Source organism: Protopterus annectens, chromosome 9.part0, assembly GCF_019279795.1.
Source record: "Protopterus annectens isolate FY-2018-M chromosome 9.part0, PAN1.0, whole genome shotgun sequence".
Lineage (NCBI taxonomy): Eukaryota > Metazoa > Chordata > Ceratodontiformes > Protopteridae > Protopterus > Protopterus annectens.
In genome coordinates this window covers 1,588,272,649-1,588,296,656 of record NC_056743.1, presented here as the reverse complement: position 1 = coordinate 1,588,296,656, position 24,008 = coordinate 1,588,272,649, and the positions used below count along the sequence as shown (strand labels likewise).

Sequence of the window (24,008 nt, the reverse complement as noted above, 5' to 3'; positions counted from 1 at the left end):
TGTAGTTTTTGTTCCGATCTGTTTGAATAGTTTGGAAAAAATACAGGGAGATCAATGGATTGATTCAAATTAGTCTTTGAGGCGACCTTAGGCAAAAAGGTCGGATTAGTTCTCAATGATACTCTGTCTTTGTGAAAGACCAAATAGGGGGGTCGAACCGATAGAGCATGAAGTTCAGACACCCTCCTGGCAGATGTAATAGCTACTAGGAATAAGGTTTTCCATGAAAGAAATTTCAGGGAGCAAGAAACAGCTGGCTCGAAGGGGGGAAGAATCAAGGATGTCAGCACTAAATTTAGATCCCATTGAGGGGGAGGACTCCTGACTGGAGGTTTCAGGAGGAAAATTCCTTTTAAGAAGGCTCTACAAAGTCTGTGGGACATAATATTGTGATCTGCGAACCCGACATGAAAGTTCGAGATAGCAGCCAATTGAACTCTAACTGTGGAAGAAGAGGATCCTGCATGAAAAATCTCCGCTAAGAAATCCAAAACTGCCTGAACTGGAGCAGTGAAGGGATCAATATTCTTGGCTTTAGCCCAATAAGAGAAACGTTTCCATTTGCTTGTATAAATCCTCCTGGTAGAGGATTTTAAGGAAGCTACTAGAATGTCTCTAACGGGGTTAGAGATCAAAGGAAGCCTGGCTAAGGAAGGAAGTGGAGCAACCATGCTGTGAGGTTGAGAGAAGGTATAGACCGGTGCAGCTGACCGGATTGGTGAATCAGAAGATCTGGCACTGGGTCCAGATGCCACGGCTGCACCAAAAGGTGACGGAGGAACGGAAACCAAATTTGTCGAGGCCAATAAGGAGCAATGAGAATCATTTTGGCTCTCAAAACGGTTGCTTTCTGGATAACTTGAGGGATCAGAGGAAATGGAGGAAAAGCATAAAGAAGTCCCTGGGGCCAATCCTGGGTCAGAGCGTCTCTGGGGGGATGGCCTGGCAGAGGGAAGAGAGAGAAGAAGTCTGGGCATTTGCTGTTTTGGGGAGTAGCAAAAAGATCGCAACATGGGCGACCCCATTCCAGAAAAATCTCTTCCACTATAGATTGCTTGAGAATAGCTCTGCTCAATCTGTCCGCTAAAATGTTGGTTTTCCCAGGGATGTGCGTTGCTACCAGAAACCGATGAGAGGAGATCGCCCATTGCCAAAGTCTGAGCGCTTCTCGACACAAGGGGTAGGACTTGGTTCCGCCCTGTTTGTTGATATACCAAACTACAGACATGTTGTCTGTGTGGACTGCAATTGTCCCTACGGGAAGAAAGTCGTTGAGGGCTTGCAACGTTAAAAGCACTGCTCTCATCTCCAGGACATTTATGTGCAGGTGGTACTCGAACGGTTGCCACGTCCCATGAACCATCCTGCCCTGATAATGACCCCCCCCACCCGATCAGGGAGGCATCCGTGGTGACAGTGGCTACCGGGGATGGGGGTACAAAGTGTCTGCCTTGGTGAATCTGGGAAGAAGTGATCCACCAAGCAAGATGATTTTTGCAAATCTGTGTCACCAAAATTTGGTGACGCATTGGAAGTTGTTGGTAAGACCACTGAGTGAACAACATCCACTGAAGAAGGCGCATGTAGAAGCGAGCCAGGGGAAGAAGAGTAATGGCCGCAGCCATGAGGCCTAATACCTTTAGAACCATTCTGGCCTGTACTTTCTTGTTGGCTAGAATGATCCTGACATGACTTTGAATGTCTGAAACTCTTTGATCTGTAAGGGTAGCTGACATCCGAACAGTGTTTAAGTTTGCGCCTATGAAAGTAATAGACTGGCAGGGCGATAAGGATGACTTTTCAAAGTTGACCGAGATGCCCAAATGAGAACAAAGATTTATTGTGTAATCCCTGGCTTGAACAAGCTGATGCCTGGTGGTGGCTGAAAGGAGCCAGTCGTCGAGATACGGAAACACCTGGAATCCTTGACGTCTCAGGTGAGCCGTGACCACTGCCATGCATTTGGTGAACACTCTGGGGCTGTAGTGAGACCAAAGGGCAGGGCTCTGAACTGGAAATGACTGGACCCCAGCCAAAAGCGGAGAAATCTCCTGGAGCGTCTGTGAATTTTTATGTGCTAGTACGCATCCTGAAGATCTATTGAGCACATCCAGTTGTCCTTCTGTAAGAAGGGCAGAATTGACTGAAGAGTGACCATTCGGAATCTTGTCTTCCTCACAGACTTGTTGAGTCTGCTGAGATCCAATATTGGTCTCCAGTCTCCCGTCTTTTGGGGACCAAAAGAACCTTGAGTAGATTCCGGCTCTGAATGGTCTGTTGTAACTGGCTGAATGGCTCTTTTTTGCAGTAGTTTTAAGACTTCTAACTCTGCAATTTCCCTTAGACCGGGTGGTACATCTGGAAGGGAATTTGAGGGATAGAAAGGACTTTCATCAAAAGGAATTTTGTAACCCTCGGATATGATCGACTGTACCCATCTGTCTTGAGTGAGCGAACGCCAGGCTTCTGGGTACAGCGATAGTCTTCCCCCGACTGCCTCCAAGGAGGGACAGCCGGGCAACATCTCAGGGATGCTGAAAGGGCTTGTCAGAGAGAGACTCTCTGTTTCCCTGGTTTTGTGGACCCCCTCTGCCTCTAGAGCGGCGTCTGTTGTTGTTACCCCCTCTGCCTCTAGGGGTAAACTGACCACGTGAATCCGGCGTGACTCCTTGGGATTTGCGGAACCACATTTTGCCACCCTTCTGTCCTTTGGGGTAAGGTCTAGAAGGGGTGGAAAAAAGGACTCCTACGGCAGAAAGAGTTTTGCCGTCCTGCTCACACCTGGTCAACGTTTCCTTCACTTGAGGGCCAAACAAAGCTGACCCATCAAAGGGAGAGTTTGTGAAAGACGCCTTAAAGGGATCTGCAAAATTACATAGCCGCATCCAGCTGGCTTGGCGTCTAAAAGCCACACCTGTACCTGTGGCCCTACTCGCTCCATCAGCAGCATATGATATCAGCCGCATGGAGGAGTTTGCAATGGAGTTAAGGGTTCCTAGCTGCGAAGCAATTTTTCCTGAGCCCCTGCAGCTGTAGGATCCTGCACAACTTCACCTAGCTCCTTAAGGATATCCCTTTGGAGTCTGGTGAAGTGACATAGGTAGTTCAGCGAACGCATAGCAAAGGTCGCTGAAGAAAACATCCGCTTACCATACCTATCCATGGTCCTAGAGTCCTTATTAGGAGGATGGACAGGTACGGAAGGATCTGCAAGTTCCTTCTTGGTGGCAGCCGCCACCACCATGGCATCAGCGGGGACACCTTTTGTGAGGAATTGCTTGTTCGACGGGGCAGTAATAAATTTAGAAGGCCTCCTAGGGACTGGCTCTACAGAGTCAGGAGCAGCCCACGCCTTTTGAACAATAACCTGCATAAGGGGGTCGAAAGGCGGAGACACCCAGGAGGTGGAGGGCCGAGATTCAAACGCCTCCAGGTATACTGACTCATCCTCAGAGGGATTATTGGTGGGCCAGTTTCCCCTCTGTCTAAGGAGTTCTAGGATGTCTGAGAAGGAGACATCCTCAGAGGGGGATCTTGGGGATCCCTCTGACTCATCTAAGTCAGTATCTGAAGTGATAGACTCGGGGGAGTCTACGTGTTTCCTCTTACAGGTCCTCTTCTGCGGAGGATCTCCCGACAAATCAGGAGAATCCTCGGAAGAGGGGGATATTCCCAGTGGGGAAACCTGAGGCGGAGGATCTCTGGGTCCTGGAGCAAGAGAAGTGGCAGAGATGTCAACAGGCACTATAGAGGGAGGAGCTAAGGGAACAGACTGCTGGCTGAGACCAGTGACCAGCACACTCTTCATCACCTCGAAGGCTCCCCTCCCAGGGAGGTCCGAGAGAACCCGCTCCGAAGAACTAGGAACTCCAGGACCCACCGAAAGGGAAGGCTCCGAGGCAGATGTCGGAGCCGAGCTCACCAAGGCCGAGGCTCCAAGGGGAAGAGCGGGCTCAGACAAGGGTCCGATGCCACTCACCCTCGGAGGAGACCAGGAAGCCCGGCCACGAATCCCTCTAAGGAAGGTCTCGAAGAGGAGATAAGAGTAGAGGCTGAAGGAGCAGAAGGGGGTATCTGTCCCTCAGCCGTAGCAGTAACCATTCCCGAAGACTCCAACTCCAAACTCTGGGGTAGAGTCGAAGGAGGAACTGCAATGGGGTGTGGACTAATAGTCGTCTGCTGAGACGGACTATGTAGCATTTGGGCCAGTGCCTGTGACTTTAGTAATCTACTGACCACTCTCTCTAAATCATGGTCAGAAAGCCTGGATGACCTTGAAGATCGGCTCCAATGGCTCCGTTCCGAGAGGAGAGGCGAAGCCGGAGCCGAAAGTATCGGCTCCAAGGATGGGGACCTAGACCTCTTCCTCGAAGGAACCATCGGAGCCAATGAAACCACAGAAACTGTCGGAGCCGACAACTTATCGGCACCGACAGGTAGCTTCGATGCATCGGCTCCAGCCGGAGCCGATACGGCCATAAAAGTAAGGGTGTCGGAGCCGATCGGAGCCGACACCGATGCCTGGGCCACATGGTGGTCGGAACCGATCGGAGCCGACACCGAAGTGGTCGAACCAGAATCGGCACCGATAGCCATCGGTGCCGAAGCTTTGGGTAACCCAGAATCGGCTCCAGCCGGAGCCGATCTCGACTCTGAATGAGTCGGAGCCGAGGCCACAGGCTTGGACACAGAAGCCTGGGCCTTGGAAGACTTAGAAGTCTTAGATGGGGCCGACTTAGCCGGAGAGCCCTCCGGCTTAAGAAGGCCCCTCAAAATCAATTTATTTCTTCTTTCCTGCAGGACTCTCTGGCTAAAAGAATGACATATGGCACATGAGTCCTGCAGGTGAAGAGGCCCCAGGCAGTAAAGGCAAGAAGTGTGACCGTCTGTCAGAGACATCTTCTGACAGCACGAGTCACACTTCTTAAAGCCTGAGACCCTTTCCTTAGACATGGTGAATAAAACACACACACAACACCAGTCCAAGAAATTAAATTAAATATATAAGAAAGTATCAATAACAGACACACACACACACTCTAACAAGGGGGGGGGATGGGATGGGAGAAAGTCTGATTGAAAGTTATAAGGAGACAGGGAAAATTTTTGTCAGAAAGGGACTAAAACTATATTAAAACTAATAATTTTAAGGTTTTTTGAAGAAAGGGGCTAAAATAGTAATGTAACAATTCACTTACCAGGAGCTGGTAAAAGGAGGACCTCATCAGCGAAGCGGCAAACGAGATCTGGGTACTTACCACCTTGCATCATGGGATATGGGGCTGCCTCGAGCTGGTAAAAGTGACTCTCGAGCTTAGCAAGTGCCGAGTCGGAGCCGAGGATCGGCTCCGAACCCATCAAGCAAGAATGAAGGCGAGATTGACAACTTAACATCTGAACCTTTCTTACATCCTTTCACAGTTGAACAAAAGTTTATCAATTCTGCAGTATTTTGCCTAAAGTGTAAGTTAGCATTTAACTTTACAAATATTAGTTTTGGTGCAGCCATACTGCTAGCTTTAGTAATAAAAATAATAGTGATAATAATAATAATAAATCCCAATAATGTTTTAAAAAAAGAAGTTATGTACTCACCATAACTTTCTATCTTTGTTGTCCATATTCATTTATCCTTCATATATGGGTTCGGTTCCAAGCTTTGGAACCGACTCAGCCATTACTACAACTGGCGAAAACCAAAAACTCTTGTGTTTAATTCTTTCCCACAATGCTCCTGTCCTAGTTCATAGGTTCTTAGCTTGGTACTAGGCTATCGGTCCTAGGGCCTATACAAGCCTAGTCATAACAATTCCCTGGCTATTTCTTCCCACAATATTTACATGGACCCCTGCCTAGCAGGGCAACTGACATGATCCCGGGATGAATTTCCTATCTCCCATCCAATCGTCAAGGTTCCTTTTGAAAAGGGCCAAAGAGGCGCTCTGCTTGATGTGTATTGGCAGTGTATTTCAGAGTCTGGGGAGTCTCTGGGTCAGGATCCAATCCTTCCAGCATGTTTTGTTCATTGGGATGACAAGGTTTAGATCCCTGAAGCATGTGGCTCTGAGGAATTGGGATTTCTTTAAGTGTAGCATATCCAACAGCTCTGGGTGTGACATGGCCTTGTATGTAAAGCAGAGATCACCTCTGAGTAGACGATATGTGACAGAGTACAGCTGGAGTTTTTTTAGATGGTCAGCATAGGGCATCTGCTTTAGGCCTGTGATTCTTTTAGTGAGGTATTTCTGCAGCCTTTCCAGTTGTTGCAGATGTCTTGAGAGGTACATACCAAACAGGGCATTGTATTCTATAATGGGTCCTCAGATTGGAGTTTGTTGAAAAACAGTCAGAATGAAAAACTTCAAAAGCCTTCATAGAGACCATATCTGAAACCATATAACAATAACCATAAGTGATATTTGTCCATTATCTGTTCCACCAAAAACTTCAAGGGCAGAGGGAAGGAGGGAGTAGAGTTGAGGATATGTGAAAATGGACAACACAGATGGAACTTTATGGTGAGTACATAACTTCTTTATCTGATGTCAATTTTCATTTTATCCTTGACATATTGGACAGCATCCTAGACCTTGCGAGGATTCAAGGAAGGATATTCCTGAGCACCATAGAACCAAATGACGCTCTTTCCCTGGAGACTAGATCCAATTTCTAATGGGTAATAAAGGTATGAGAAGAAGCCTAAGTTGCTGCTGCACAAATGTCATCCATAGAAGCTCTAGAATGAAAAACTGCTGAAGCAGATACAGCTCTTGTGGAATGTGCCTTTAAAGGCCTAGGCAAACTAATTTTCTTTTTGTTATAGATGAAAGAAATACGAGTGGATGGGAAACAGAAAGCTTACCTCGGGGATCACTTCAGTGGCTCTGCTGGACAGAGGCACAGGGAACTAATCTAAGGGGCTTAAAGCCAACACATTCTGGCTAGGCTTATAAATGCCTTCGGGCAGATAGCCTAGTACCCACCTATGAACCTATTCTTTGAGCCATCTGGCTAGCGTAACTTTGCTCACTGGCTGGAAAAGTAGATGAAAATTACACAAATAGCTGGTCGGATTTTCTCAAATCCTTAGTTCTGTGTAGACAGAAACGTATTTGTCTGTGAACATCTAATAGATATAAGCAGTATTCACCTTTGTTAGCAAAGTTGGGAAAATACTAGTAAATTCATCGCATGATTAATGTTGGTCTCTGACACTACCTTAGGTAAAAAGGAAGGATTGGTTCTTAGCGAAACTCTATCATTGTGGAAAATCAGGTAAGAAGGTTTACATGATAAGGCTTATATTTCTGAAATTCTTCTGGCAGAAGTTATTGCCACTAGAAATACAGTTTTCCAGGATAAAAACTTCAGATCACATTCAGTTGATGGCTCAAAGGGAGGTTGAACAATGGCTTGCAGCACTAAGCTGAGATCCCAAGGTGGGGTAGGATCTTTGTAAGGGGGTTTTAGCAAGAGTATTCCTTTAAAGAAGGCCTTGCATAGCTTATGAGAAACCAAAGAGGATTCTTTAAAACCATTATGGAAGTTAGAAATAGCAGCTATTTTAATTTTTATGGTAGACTGAGAAGCACCTGCTTTAAAAAGTGAAGTTAAAAATTATAGGATTTTATCAATGGGCACTGAAAAAAGATCAATATTGTTTTCATGAGCCCAGAAGGTAAACCTCCTCCATTTACTAGCATAGAGTTTATGGGTAGCTAGCTTATGAGAGGCTAAGAGTATGACATACCGGGGAGGAAAGTGAGGGAAGCCTGGCTGTTAATGGAACTGCAGAAATCAAGCTGTCAGCTTGAGGTTCACAATGTTCTGATGGATTAATCCCTCTGGATGGGATAGAAGGTCTGGAGCCAGGTCCAGAATCCAAGGCTGTTGAATCAGATAAGGCCAAAGAAGGGGAACCGTGTCGAGGCCAATAAGGCGCAATGAGGATTACTTTGCTCTTCAGCCTGATTGCTTTCTGTATGAATTTTGGGATTACAGGAATTGAGGGAAAGGCATACAGCAGTCTGGAGGGCCAAATGTGAAAAAAGCATCTATTTGTGACTCCCCCAGAAGGGGGATCAGGGCAAAGTAGTTGCTGAACTTATTGTTTAGGGGAGAGGCAAATATGTCGCCGCAAGGCTGGCCCCATTGACAGAAAATTCTTTTCATCGCCTTTGCACTGAGAGACTACTCATGAGGCAGGAGAATCCACCTGCTTAGGTTGCCTGCTATAACACTGCAATTCCCCAGAATGTGCATTGCTATCAGAAAGCAGTTGGAACAGATCACCCACTGCCACACTCTGAGAGCTTCTCAACTAAGGGGATAGGATTTGATTCCTCCTTGTTTGTTGATGTACCAAATCACTGACATATTGTCCATTTGAATCACAACTGTTCCCAAAGGAAGAGCAGTCTGAAAGACTTGCAATGTTAAAAGCACTGCCCTTAGCTCCAGTACATTGATATGCAAGTTGGCCTCTGTAGGGGACCAAGTGCCTTGGACAGTCTTGCCCAGATAATGCCCCTCCACCCCATCTGGGAGGTGTCTGTGGTCACTATAGCTTGAGGTTGTGATGGGACAAAGGGGTGGCCTAGAAGAATGTCTTCGGAATGCATCCACCAAGCTAAATCTTTTCTGCAATGATTGGTGATCGAAATCATGTCCGACATGGGTCAGTGTAACACTGACCATTGAGACACTAGCAGCCAATGAAGTATCTTCATGTGATATCTTCCCAAGGGAACTAAAGTTATAGCTGCAGCCATAGAGCCCAGTGCTTGAAGGACTAGAAGAGTGGTTACTTTTTTGTTGTTGATTAATTTCTGTACCCAAACTTTGGTTTTCTGTAATCTTACAGGGGGAAGAGAAGCTATTAAAGTTTGAGTATTTATAAGGGCTCCAATGAGCTCTAAATTCAGAGTTGGGATCAATTTTGATTTTTTGTAGTTTACAGTTATTCCCAGATAATAGCAAGTGTGAAGTACATGGTCTCTTGCTTCTATCAACTGATGCCTGGTCAGAGCAGTAATGAGCCAATCATCTAGATATGGAAATACTCTAAATCCCTGCAGTCTCAAGTGAGCTGCTACTACTGCCATACATTTGGTGAACACCCTGGGGGATGTAGTGAGATCAAAGGGCAGAACTCTGAATTGAAAGTGGTTGGCTCCCAGCTGGAAGCTGAGGAAGCTTCTGGATCGTTTGTCTATTTTTATACGGTAATACACCTCCTGAAGATCTACTGAGTATGTCCAGTCATCTTTTCCAAAAATGGGAGACTGGACTGACTGTGACCTTCTAGAATTTGGTCTGATAAACTGATTTTTTCAGTACACTTAGATCCATAATTGGTCTCCAGTATCCTGTCTTTTTTGGCACTAAAAAGAATCTTGAGTAAATTCTGGAGTCTCTCTGGTCTGGTGTGACTCCTTGGATGACTCTTTTTTTCTAGCAGTTTTTGGATTTATAGAATGTCAGGGATTTTTGCATGCAGGAGAAGGAGGAGGAAGGGAAAATGGCATTATATAGCCTCTGGATATATTTCTCTGCACCCTAGCATCCAATATTATTTGTAACCAGACATTTCAGTGCAGGGATAAGCATCCCAAGACTGCCTCCAGAGGAAGACAACGAGGCCTCCTTTCAGGGGGACTGGTAGGATTTACCAGAGAAAGAATCCCTGAAACTCTGGTTTTGCAGGCCACCTCTGCTGTGCAGCTGGTGTCTTTCATTAAAGTTCCCCCCTCTACCCCTGCGGGAACTCCCTCCACGTGTCCTGAAAAGACCCTTGGGAATTCTTGAACAACATTTGCCCACTGCTTCACTGATTGCTACAGATTGGTCGTTAAGGAGCGGAAAAACATATACCCACAGCAGAAAGGGTCTTTCCATCTTTCTCACACCAGGATAGAAGTTCTCTAACTTTTGGGACAAATAGGGATGATCGCCAAAGGGTGTATTGACAAATGAAGATTTAAATGGCTCTGCAACATCACATAGGTGCATCCCGGCATGTCTCCTAATGGCACTGCCTAAACCTGCCCACTGCTCTGGTGGTCCCTTTGGCTGCATGAGGGATGAGCCTCAAGGATGAATTTGACACAGACTCCAGGTTAGCCAACTGGGAAGTCATCTTTTCTTGGATGTCCTCAGAAATTGTTCCTGCAAAGGTATCTGATAGCTCCTGACCAGATCCCTCTGAATTCTGGTAAAATGTACCTTGAAGTTCAAGGACCTTAAGGCAAAGGTCGATAATGTATAAACCCGTTTCCCAAACCTATCTCTATCCATTGTCTGAGACTCTTTGTTGGGTGGATGGATAGAGCAACTCTCTTCAACCAGTTCCTTCTTTGTGGCTGCTGCCACAACCATGGCATCAACAGATAACCCGTTTGATCCAGAACTGTTTGTCTTCAGGGGCAGACAGAATTTTGTCAGGTCTCTAAGGGTTAGGTTCAATAGTATCATGGGCCTTCCACACCAGCTGAGAGATCAACTGAATGAGCTTGTCAGTGGGTGGAGTCACCCAAGAGGTAGAGGGTCAAGTGCCAAAAGCCTGCAGGTACACTGAATTTTTGGAAGAGGGATTTTGGGACTTCCAGTCACCCCTCTGTTTTAATAATTCCAGGATGTCTCCAAAGGAGACATCATCAGGGGGTGACCTTGGGGATTCACCCTTCACTTGAAGTCAGTATCTTCAGTGAGTGATTCCTCTGGGGAATCCAAGTGCTTCCTCTTGCACTTTCTCTTCTTAGGGAACTCCTCAGTGGGGTGATCTGGGGAGGTATCAGAAGAGGAGAGAATTATCTGGGACCCCTGCAGTCTTGGCACCTGCTGGCTCAGTGGGAGTGCAGGTTGAATATCTGGCCATGAGAAGGAAAGGGACACTTGCTCTGAAGTGGAAGAGGCCAACTGTTTGACTGCAGCAGTCAGGGCTCTCTCCATCACCTTGAAAGCTGCTCCTCCAAGAGGGAATGAAGCCTGGACTCGAGAAAGACTGCCCTGGAACTGTGGTCACTCCCCACTCTGAAGAGACAGCTTCCAAGACCGAAGCTGGAGCTGAGCTGATCCATGACAATGCTCCAAGTGGAGAGAAGGCTTCAAAAACAGAGGAGTTGACTCAGTTTACCTTTACAAAGGTGAAACACACTTGTGCGATTGCTCATATGAGCAAATCGTAACTTCGAAAAACAAAATGGTGAGTTTCCAATGTTCAAAAATCAGAAAATCGAAATGCAGATTTGCTGATTTTCAAACATAAATGTTGAAAAACATGTAATGAAGTGTAAAGCAGGGGGGCAAGCCCCCTGCACCCCCACCCCCTACTTTAATATTCTAATGCCGAGATTGCACTATAGTAGGGAAAGGGACCATTTTCCGATCCACACTATAGTGCAATCTGCCCCAAAATGCCGAATCTGCAATGAGCAAATGTCACTGTGCATTCACTCATTGCACATTCGAACCTTTTTGTGTTCGACATTTGCAAACTTTGCAAACGTCCTTTCGAACATTTGCTGTTCGCCCATGTGCAAAATGCACACATGAAGGTAAACCGTTGACTCTCACTCCCCAGGAACTGATAGGACAGACTCAGCCCCAAGAGGTCTCAGAATCTGACTGGACCAAAGACCTCCAAGCAAGAACCGGTTCTGAAGGCAGGGATATTTCCGGAACCGATGCAGTCAGCTACAGCTAGCTTGGAGCCCAGAACTCTACTAATTCAGATGAAATCAAAGTATGAAAAAAATGGATGGGTAATGCAAGGTCAGCTCCCATACCTGAAGGGGTCTGGAGCCAAAGAGATACCTGACAATCCTCTCACCCAGAGTATTTTATTAACCAGCCTCTCCAGTTAAGTTCTTGTTGGAAGAAATGGAAAGGGTAGAGGGTGATTTTGGCCTTTCCAGAAAAGGCAAAGGCAGCTTCCTGCAAAGGGGTCAATAGAGGGTGAATATGAAGTTGTCAGAAGATCCATAATGGATGGCTCCTCAAGTTGATTACTAGGTGCCGAAGTAGTCGGCAATGAAGGAGATGTTTGCGACACGGTAGTTTTAGTGTTGAATAGTCCAAATGCTCCTGCACCAAAACGCTAGGTGCCGAAGACTTTGTCTGCTCTGATAAACTCTGTTTCATAGGTTCCCTCAGGACCGAAGTTTTAGTAGTGGTGTCGGTCAGTTCCAAGGGTTCTAAAGGAACCGAAGACTTAGTCCTTTTCAAGGACAGTGCTGACAGAGTAGAAGACACCAATAGGCTTCTCTTTTTTGGTTTCTTTAAAGCTTTGGAAGAAGAAGATGAGGAAGAAGGAGAAGACACATCAGTCTTACTCTTGGCTTTCGCAGCACCAGATAAGGCCTCACTTAAGGATGATGGAAGCATACCTTCAAAATAAGTTTGTTACATCTTTCCACTAGTGTCCTGTGACTGAAACTATGACATATTGAGCAGTTTTCTTGAAGGTGAACAGGGCCCAGGTATAAGACCCACAGCAAATGTAGATCTGACATTGGAATTTTGTGCTCGCATTTCTGGCATCTTTTGAATCCAGAGACTTTAGGTTTATCAGTCATACTGAAGAAATTTCAAAGATTTTTAACAATGGCATCAACAGGCCAGCTATACAACACACACTCACACACACACACACACACACACACACACACACACACACACACACACACACACACACACACACACACACACACACACACACGGAGAAAACTATCAACAATGATAGTTCAGAATACACTGAGGTGTATGGAAAGAAAAGGAGAGAACAAATTTAAAAGGGTAGGTTAATGACTAATAAGCAATAAAGAAGTAGAAAACTCTTGCAAAAGTTGTAAATATAGCAATAAAGCAACACTTTATGGCGAAACACATCTGCCACGAAGAGCGACAAACGAGATCTGGGGTAACTAGGAGAGGAACACTGTGGGTAAGGGTTACGCTTGAGAGTTTTTGGCTTTCGTCAGCTGTAGTAACAGCCAAGTAGGTTCTGAAGCTCAAAACTGAACCCATATGCTGAGAATAAAATGAAAATTGACAACATCAGCTCTTGGGTTCTTATTCAACCATGAGTTTGGAAAGCCTACTGTAAAGAATAGGTTTGCAATTCAATTAAAAACATGTACTTAGTGCAGAGACAGTATTGCTCAGATTACATGCTCTCATGTCTGAACCAGTAAGTTATAGCTCTAGATCCTACATAAAAATTAAAATTTTAGCTTGTAAGCTATGCATCTTACCAAAGACAATATATTATACATATTTTACTAAGTGTCAACTTGACTATTTAGGCGTCTATGTGGAAACAGGAAAAAAATTGTAGGTTTCTATAGCTTGCTTCTAGTGGTTCTTGAACCTTTTTTCTGTTTCACACACAGCTTTGACACTTAAGAGCTAAAAGGCATGAAGACAGTGGCAACTTAGTCCCTTCAGCTAGCTGCATGAATTTGAGCTTGTGCACAAAATTCAGTGCCGTTTCTTTTCTTCTTCAATGTTCAACATTTCCTTCACAATATAAAAATATATGACTGTATCACACCATAAAAACACCGCCAAAGATTCAATTGCTTTTGTTTTACAAGGCTTTAATGTAGAAATCAATGAACAATTAAATTAATTCAAACTGCAAATTTCTTGAAAGCTGGATCCAGACAAGTGGTATAGATGTCATAATCATACAAATCACACAATGTGCTTGGTTAACTACTCTTTCAGATGATGTAGCAACTCAGTGCCATTCAGTTGCTTAGCAAAAAAATTAACTCATATTCTAAGACTGGTAAAACTGATGGCAATAGACATATCACATACTTGTTAGGTACTCAAGGCTAACACTAATCCTGTTTTGGAAAGGGGAGATAAAGTATGAGGTGTCAATACTCAGCTAAGACATTAAATTATGGTCACTTTGACTTGTCAAGTTACAACTTATTGAGGAACGAATACTGTTCTTTATGCCTCCTACGTAACTCAACAAGAACTGTATTCTTACTTTGGTGGGTAGAAAATTTGTAATAAATGTGTCCTATTTGTATTTATAAAAGTTGAAAGCACAAAGATTAATTTATCCATCAACTGAAAAATACATGCTACCTGACATTAAAACAGAAGGATGTTAATTTAATAAAGATGTTTATTGAAAAAAAACAGAAGGATGAATGCAAATATTTTTTTCTTTTTACCTGAATCACCTAATGTTTAAGGAAAAATGCTTATTTTGACTCTGTGATGGCATTTCTGATGGTAGTTACAAAACTGGTGTCACTGAACTGCTTCTGTACCTCAGATGGTAGAGTCTCATACAAATAGTCTTCTACAATGAAACCACTCTTTTTAAGGAGGGAACAACATGCAATCTGCCATGGAAGGCTGTCTAAGCAGTTCCCTTTCAAGTCTAAGTGCATCAGCTGAGTTAGCCATCCCACTTCAGCAGGAAGAACTATTAAGTTATTGTTACTCAGATTTAAACTCTTCAGTCTCACACAATTAAAAAGCTGAACTGGCAGAGCTGCAAGAATGTTATCACTGATGGTTAAATTCTGCAGAGCTTCCAGCTGGCCAATTTCTTCTGGAAGTATCTTGATTAAGTTGTTGCTTACATCTAAAATTATCAGTTTCTTCAGCATGAAAATACCACTTGGCAAATCTGTCAGCTTGTTATTAGAAAGAAAGAGTTGTTCAAGAATTTTAATGTTGCTGATAGTGTTTGGAACAGAGGGAATATTGTTATGCCACAATCTCAAACAGGTCAGCCGTTTAAGATATATGAAATTTGAAATATCTTTTACTGACCAGATGGCATTAGATTTCAGGTCCAATTTCTGAAGACTGGTCATGCTAAATATTACTTTAGGAATTTGCTCGAGTTTACAATTCTCTAGCTGAAGCTCACTGAGGTTGACCATATTTTTTAAACTGTTGGTGAATACTAATTTAGTTCCATCATTCTCGATGATCATCTTGGTCAGCTGAAGTGCCACATCATTTATGCTAGATGGAATTTTAAAAATGTTACTTTTAATTACCAGAATTTTCAGATTTCGCAGTTCTTTAAAGGACTCCAGAGGGATCATTTTGTTTTCTGAGTTCAGACTGCCAGAAAGGTGGAGTTCTCTAAGAGTTTTCAATGTATATATCCATAAGGGAATCTCCCTGACCTTAGTGAATTTGACATGTAAGACTAAGAGCTGTTTTTTAAATAGACTTAGTGCATTCTGGTCTACTTTGGCAGGGGAGTACAAGAGATGAAGTTCTTTCATTGATACCATCTGGGATACCATATCTGGAAATTTTACATCAGGCATGAATTCCAGGCTCAGAACCTCCAGATCAGACATATCAAAGACAGCCTTGGGTAACCCAGGAAGCATAAACAGCTGCAGCTCCAGCTGTCCAGAGGTATTTCTAGACACATATTGCTTTAGTTTTTCATAGGTCCATTCATGGTCTAGATTCACCTTCCAAAGTCTGATCTCACTGTCTTCAGACATGAATATGGCAAACCTTTTGGAGAAAAGTGGGTCATATTGGTCCACCATATGTAACAAGAAAGCAAAGTCATTTTTAACATCAGGGATATCAGTAAACTTGGTTTCTTCACGTACCTTTTCAAAGGAATAGTCTTTCAGAGGCTGTGTGAAAGACCAAAAGAGTGCATAGATACCAATCATCCCATACATGGATACCAGGGTAATGTATATTAATACAAAAATTTTTGCCATGAAAGCCATGTTGTGTATGCAAAAGAAAGTAGACCATCCAGTTAGGGTTTGGATACTAGGCATGCATATATGCTCAAATGTTATTGCACCCACAATAGTTGAGGTGTAACCTATAATTATGAAGAATTTTAGGACTTTAAAGACTGTTTGTCCCACATAGCATGTGTAGATCACATTTCCGTCTTCAGTATGGGCACGGAAGATACGTACCCTTTCAAACAGAGTTTTTGCTTGCTCCCAGTCTTTCTTGTCAAGGATGGTAGCGGATGTCATTTTAGATGTTGAGCTATCAAACTGCATGTCACAATTTGATGCAGTGCTAGAGTCGTGCTTAACTTTGCTTTCAGGCTTCTCCTCTGTGGACAACTTGATCTTGCTTTTGTTGATTTTAGGATCTTGCCAGGCTCTCACTGCGAGAGCATTGGTGGTCCATGGTGACTCAAAGCACTTACCAAGGATGGTGATAAGGTGCTCAATCTTGGAGGATGTTTTTGGGTACTTAAACCAAAAATTGTTGCTTAACATTAATATTACTGACTGCATAAGAGCAAGATATGGGAAGTACTTGCAGTACCAGGGAAATGCCTTTTGGTAGCAAACATGACTGATGTAGATATACTGCTGCAAGTCCAGTTTAGTTTGTCGGCCAAGTTGTGATGGAGGAGGCACAGTTGTTGCTTTGGTACTTTCAATAGGCATGGCCTGTAATGCAGTCTGAGTTGCGCTTCCTGAAGAAAATGTAGGATTCTGCACTGGCACTGACTCACTTTTGGAGCTGCCACTCGTTATATTACCATAGTCCATTGGCAAGCAGACAACTTTGTCTTTCAGCATCATCAGGGCTCCCATGAAGACAGATGACATCAGCATGACCATAACCAAATGTTCCATAATTACATCCCACCATGGCTTCAGGATCTTGTAGTGAGCCCCTGTTTCATTCAAGAGAGCTACCTCACTTGAAGTAAACATTTCTGTAAAAGAAAATAAAACACATATAATGGTAGTTTTATGGGACCATTATGTAAATAACCAAAACTGAAAGCTTATTTTCAATTGCATGCAGAAAGGTTCAGTTTGGTAAAAAAGCTGTAATAAAGAGTGGCAAAACAGACTAAATCCCTTTTAGGGACCAAATAACAGAAGACTACAGATTACAGCCTTGCATTTCCAAGCTGTACTAATTATAATCATGGAATTTTCATCTAATAATTGAGGCTTTCAGTGAAGCATTACAATGCTCTTGAAAATTGTCTTATGTTATTAGCTTCTGGTTGGACAAAATAAAGCAAACAGAAAACAATTTAATCTACATTCGATGAAGAGTAAATACAAAGTGCCAGTCAGCAATGCTATGACACCAGTTAGAGTCATTGAGCTCATTGTCTTAGTCAAGCAATCATAAACCAGCTAAACTGTTTATCCATTACAAACATGGTAGCTTCCTTTACACAGCAAACAATATTACCAGATAAACCACAGACACACATAAACGTTATTAATTAATAGTACAACAAATAAAATAGCATTATTTTACTCTAAAAAATATAATCACTATTATTTGAGGACCACACATCAAAGCATGTAAGATGGTGGCTCTTTTACACAGTGCCAGAGTGCAACATTTAGTCCTGTTCTGTAGTCAGTGATTGTGTAGCATTTTCATATTCTCTCCATGTTTTTGGATTTTTCATTGGCTTCTTACCATCTCCCAAAAACATGCTGATCCACTAATGTATATATTATTACTTTAGCACATTTATTCTTACTCTTGTGGTCTGGCTTATGGTTATAAATGATTAGATGTGGACCAGTTCTCTTACCTGATTAACTGATAAATAAAATTAAAAGAAAGCAAAGACATGAGGATGAAGGTTGAGGGTCCATCCATACTTGGGTATGAGCTTATATAACACAGAATAATCAACACCAATAATTACTTATTATTATCTTTACTTACATTAAAACATGCAGTAATACTTGTAAATGGTAAATTAATGTATACAGTGAAAATGGTGTATTCATTACAACACATATAATATTTGGCAGCACATTGTTTTATACAGTGCCATTTAATGTTTTTATTTGATGGTATGTCTGATTTTGTGACATGTAGCACAGTAAGACCATAATCCTGCTTATTGTCATTCTTCGCATTATATGAACATATCTGCTGTTTTTTTGTTAAGTTCAACTACTGAGCCTTAATAATGCATTTAATATTTGAGTAATTTCTTAATAATACACATGCTACAAAAACAGAAATTATACACAAAAGCCCCAAATCCGTTTGAATTTTTTACTGCATAAATAGAATTGTTTCTTCCTCTAAGTAAACAATAATGTCCAAAAGGGTGGGCATCATCAGGAAATTAATACACACCCAGAGGTGTTGTGAGGTCCAGCACCACAGGAGGGCATTATTGCACTTACAGAATCTACTATCTGTTAAATTGTTTTGTATTTTTTATTATTGCCATGTCCTTTTTATATTTTTGATGTAAAATCATTTCTTTGCCTAATGCAAACTTGCTGCAGCATATTAACTGTTGTCGGAAGAAGTATTTTACATCCAAAATGTAAGTTATTAAGCTATTTAATGTCCACACACACACACACACACACACACACACACACACACACACACACACACACACACACACACTTGGCCAGCAGCGGCAGTCAGTTTTTTAAGTGAATGCATGTCAGATGTCTTGTTGGGATCAAATGACCAAAACAAAAACAAAAAAAAAGTAGAATGCAAGGCACTGCAACCCCCCAAACTTCTTAACTGTCCCCTGATTTTGCTGCATAGTTCTGCACTGTCCTTCATAGAATGTTTGATTTGCTGGTAAATTGCTGAGGATTAAAGTCAGTCAATAGTGTCAAACATTTGAGTTTCATACGGCTTACTGCTTAGGCAATGTGTGCTGATGGAATGCCTGTTGCAGTCAAAAGACATTGTTATGTATTGTCACTGTCTCTCTGTTGCTCACGTTTTCTGTCTCTCTCTCTCTCTCGCACACACACATACACATGCACAGACATGATCATGTGCACACATACGTGCACACACATATGTGCATGCAAACACTTGCACATGTGCACACACATGCATTTATTTTTTTATTTACTTTTTTAAAAAAATGTAAGCTCTCTAAACAGGAAAGATCCATTTAGTGTACATAAAAAATGGTGTCCATTTGCTTGTTCTCTGTCTGAGCTTCATGGCACTTCAATAGGTTCATAGTTCATAGGTAGGTACTAAACTATTGGCCCTAGGGCCTATATAAGCCTAGCCCAAAAGGTACCCTGGCTTTGGCCACCCAAGAAAATTATTTTCCTGTGCCCCTGTCGAGCAGAGCCACAGAAGTGATTCCCGGGGTGAATTTCCTATTTCCCATCTAATCATCAAGATTTTTCTTGAAGAGTACTAATGAGGAGCTTTGTTTGACATAGACAGGTAGTTTGTTCCAGAGTACGGGAAGTCTCTGGGACAGGAATCTATCCCTCCAGCATGTCCTGTTAATTGTGGTGACAAGCTTTAGGTCCCTAGAGCGTGTAGCTCGGAGGGATTGGGATTTCTTTAAGTGGAGCATGTCCAACAGCTTTGGGTTTGACATAGCTTTGTATATTAGGCAGAGATCGCCTCTGACTAGGCAATATGCGATGGAGTAAAGCTGGAATTTTTTGAGACGGTCTGTGTAGGGCATCTGTTTGAGGCCAGTAATCCTCTTTGTGAGGTATTTCTGCGGCCTTTCCAGTTGTTGTAGATGTCTTGTGAGGTACATAGCAAAAGGGGCATTGTACTCTATAATTGGTCTAATGAGTGATGAGTAGAGGGGAACAACTACCTCTTTTTTCCTGGATGAAAAACCTTTTGTGATGAGGTGTGCCATGTAGAAGGATTTCCTGACTACTGTGGCAATGTGATTATCAAAGGAGAGACTACTGTCCACCTGTGTCCCAAGGTCTCTTATCACAACCTCAGTGTTAAGTAGACTACCGCCTATGTGGTAGTTTATGGGTACAGAGTTTTTACCAAAAGGGATGACAATGCACTTTTTGGCATTGAGCTTGAGGCCATGGCTTTGACACCAGGTATCTGTCTCAGTGAGGCCCTTTTGTATGATGTCCACATCGTTAGGGGTTTCGATTATGGCTTCTAGTTTGCATTCATCTGTGAACTTTATTAGCCAAAGACCTTCTGTGTTAGACTGTACTTCAGAGAAGTAGATACCAAACAGGAGATGACCCAGGACGGAACCCTGTGGCACTCCACTTGTCACTGGTCTGAAGTCGGATTTGGAGTCTGCTACTTTCACAGTCTGGGTTCTGTCAGTGAGCCAATTGGCAACCCATCTTGTGACATAGGGATTTATACCTAGTTTAGTGAGTTTATCTATAATTCCAGAGTGGGGGATGGTATTGAAAGCCTTGGCGAGATCTAGATAGGCTGTGTGAACCACCCTACCCTCATCTACGGCTTTGGTGACTGCTTCAAGGAAGTCTATCAGGTTTAGGAGACATGATCTCCCTTTTACAAACCCGAACTGGGTGGGGTCCAGAGTTTGGAGATTACCAATGTCTTTGTTTATAAGTTCCATGATGACATGTTCCATGGCCTTGCAGACCAGGCCCATCAGGCTAATAGGGTGGTAGTTCCTGGGGTCCGTGGTGGATCCCCCTTTGTGGAGTGGGGTAACCATCACTGTGCGCCATTCAGTGGGCACAAAGCCTAAGGTAAGGCTACTACTGAACATGGTACTTAGGTAGGGTGCCAGTTCATTCTGTAGTTCATGTAGAATGCAGCCTGGGATGTTGTCAGGTCCCATGGATGCTGTGTTCTTGGCTTTGGAGTGTGGTTTTTACCTATGCAGCCATGATTACAGGTACTCTGCATTCTTCCAGTATAGAGATGGGCCCTTTAGGGGGTGAGAGGGGCGGTAAAGTTAGCACTGAACCTATCTGCCAGGATGTTGGCAATATCAGTTGGTTCTATATATTTAGTGCCATTGTGCTGTAACTCAGAGCAGATATGAGTGTTGCCATTGAGATTCTTGACATAGCTATAGAATGCTTTGTGACTGCCTTTAGAAAAAGTGGTGATTTTGTTTTCATAACTAGCTTTGGAGGATTTTATGAGGGATCTCAGCTTCTTACAGAGGCTGAACAGGGAGTTCCTCTAATCATGGGATTTTACTCTTTTTTTTCAGGAGTTTCTTTCTTCTGTTCTAGAGCTTGTTTATGGCAGGGGACCACCAGATTGGCTTCCTTTTTTTGGAGGATAACGTCTTGGTTCTTTTCGGGATAGCATGATCCATGCACTAGTGTAAGTGCTTATAAAGTGCATTTGTGTAGGATTCAGCAGTCCTACCTCTATTGTCTGTCTGCATGGGTGTTGTGAAGTTTGCCACTTCTGTCTTAAGAAACGTGAAGTTGGCTTTGGAGAAATTTTTTACGGTGGTTTCCCTAATGGGGGGTGGGGGTGGGATGTGGATGTCTAGGGTGATTAGCTTGTGGTCGGATCTGACCAACGAGGAATTGACCTCTGGTGTGGAACACTGGTTGCCCATGTTGGTAATGACCAGGTCTAGGATATTGTTGCCCCTGATGGGGGTGTGGATAAGTTGATCCAAGGCAGTGGAATTTATGAATTCCAGAAAACGTTGAGCAAAAGAGTTGGTACATGAGTAGTTTTCCCAGTTAATTGTGGGGTACTTGAAATCACCCATTATTAGGGTGTTGGGTTGTACCCTAATATTTTCCAGTGTATCAAGAAATGAGGAGTGGGAATCCTGGGGCATGGTGGGGGATCTGTAGCAAGCTACAATTTGGATTGCAGTCTTCCCCAGAGTTAGTTGCACTTGGAAAATCTCGGATGCATTATGCTGAGCAACTAGCCTGGAGGTGTGGATATCTTTAATGAATATGGACACGCCTCTGCCTTTAGTGTTTCGGTCCAGGTTAGGTGGCCGAAAGGTGTGATATGAATTATAGCCTGGTAATGCAGGGGTGCTCTCTGGAGCCTTGAACCAGGTCTCTGTCACTGCCCAAATGTCGATGTTCTCCATTTTAAGGAGTGCCTCGAGTGAGTGCATTTTGAGGTTTAGACTTCCAGCATTGAGTAGCATTACCCTCAAATTTTGCTTGCTTGTACCTGTTGCGGCGGTGAATTTGTCATTTGAACCTTGCCTAAAAAAAACATTATAGGGATGGCAAGAGCCGCAGCCAGTATCCAGAATCTCAAGGGCAACAGGTGCAGGCCATCTCTGGCAAAGCATCATGGTCTGTTGATCATGTCATCCCAGGCAGACAGATATTGGATCCCCTTTGAATGACACCATAAGCTTAGCCAATTGTAGAAGCCAATCATGCTGTCTTTGTACTGTGGTATCATTCTGAGTGATGGCAGGATGCTATTCAGGGCTAGGGTCATACCTGCCTGGGCTACAAGATCGGAGAGCTCTTCCATGTCTCTTTTCATGTAGTCCAGGGAGGCACGTCTCAGGTCATTCACACCAACATGGACAATGACACAGTCATATTTGTACTTGTTGTGGAGTGACCTGAGTGCGTGAGTTATATGGCGGAGCCTGGCACCTGACAGGCAGCTGACAGTAACATTCTCCTTGCCTGGTGAGTGGAATATCAGTGTGCCTGACTATAGAGTCACCTATGACTAGAGTGTTGGATACGTTGTTATGCCTAATGGGCTGTGGTAGGGTGGCACACTGAGTTTGTGGGCTATGTGTCATTTGGGTTGTTTTGGGGGGGTGGAGGTTGCTTGGGTTTCTGTTTTGGATGTCTCTGTTGCTTGGGCAGATTTTTATTGACAGCCTCAGTGAATATAGGTGTGTGTTTTGTGTTTCTATGTGTATGTTTTGGTGGTGTAGGTTTTGAGGGACTATGTGATGAGTGTGGTGTGGTGCAAGTGTTTACCCTCTCCTCTTGACTGTCTAGTCCTGTCTTGGGTGAAGAGAGGGTTGCTTCCAGTTTGGCTATACAAGTGCATCTCTCACAGGTTGTAATGCTGGGTGGTAGGAGGAGAGGGTTGTCTGTGTACATGAGACAATTGCTGGATTACCCCAAGATGCCCAGATTCATCAGGTGGACAGGAGAAAACACCGGGAGCTGACTCATAGACATGCCTGGATAGGTGCTTATTTATTAAGCACTAAAAACTGTTTTCCTCTAGACAAGTGAGGAAAGTTGAGTGCTGTAGTAATTTGTAGCTTATTTAGTGCTTACAATGAGTTCTGAACAAGTGTTGAGCTCAAAAAAACAGATTTGAGTGCTAAAACTAAAAAAAACTGGCTAATTCTAAGGGAAAGTTTGAAGAGCAGACTTTATGGCGCCGGGAATATTTTAACCATAGCTAAGCGGCGATGCATAAAGTATATATATTTTTTAATATAACAGTAGCAAATGAGCAAACTGATTTAAACAAATTAACCAATAAATAGCTAAAAACTGAGCCCCATTCCAGCAGTCTTTGATCAGACAAGTTCTAACTCCACACTCCTGCCACTAGGGTGCAGGGGAATCTTCTCCAGAAAAAGATGGCCTGGATTAATGCTGAAGTTATACAAACAAAGCTAGACTCAGCAGGTCTGAATCTAGTATTGTGCTACAGCAAACAAGGCGCACCAATTTCAGAAAGAAACAGTTCAAATAAACAGGCACAATAAGCCTTTAACCAGAAACTCCAAGCTCAGAAGGGCAGAATCTACCCTCTCCTCCCACAAGAATACAGACCACAACTTCTTAATGTAAAACAACTGGCCCTAAGCCCAATTGCTTAAACCAAAACTAATACACTTTTAGAATAACAGACACTAAGCCTTCAATCAGCAACTCTCAACTTAGAAGGATGTAAGCTACCTGTTCTGCCACAACAGTAAAGACCACAAACCTTCTTAATGTAAAACAACTGGTCTGAAGCCCAAGTTTTTAAACCAAAGGCTTAGAATAACAGTTACAATTTAATCAGGCTACTAACAAGCAGTAATAAATGGAGCAGAATAAATGCAATTAAGTAATTTTAAGAACAGACAGCAAAAGCAAAATAAAGTAATAAAGTAGGAAGAAACACAAATACAGTAAAAGTAGATGAATAAAGTGCAATTTTTTATAACAATAGAAAACGAGCAAAATGATTTAAACAAATTACCCAATTAACCAGTAAAAAAGTTCAAAACTGAGCCCTGTTCCAGCAGTCTTCAATCAGACAAGTTCTAACTGCACACTCCTGCCACTTGGGTGCAGGGGAAC

The 24,008-nt window shown here is 43.1% G+C and overlaps 1 protein-coding gene across 1 annotated transcript in view; it reads right to left on the bottom strand.

The window, feature by feature from the left end:
- Positions 1–13,581: 13,581 nt before the first annotated feature.
- Positions 13,582–24,008, bottom strand: part of LOC122812197 (volume-regulated anion channel subunit LRRC8D-like) — a 336,914-nt gene continuing 326,487 nt past the window's right edge. The window contains exon 2 of the mRNA XM_044084530.1: positions 13,582–16,708. Within this exon, the coding sequence (XP_043940465.1) occupies positions 14,226–16,706 (2,481 nt within the window). The 5' untranslated portion in view covers positions 16,707–16,708 and the 3' untranslated portion in view covers positions 13,582–14,225. The remainder of the gene's footprint in view (positions 16,709–24,008) is intronic.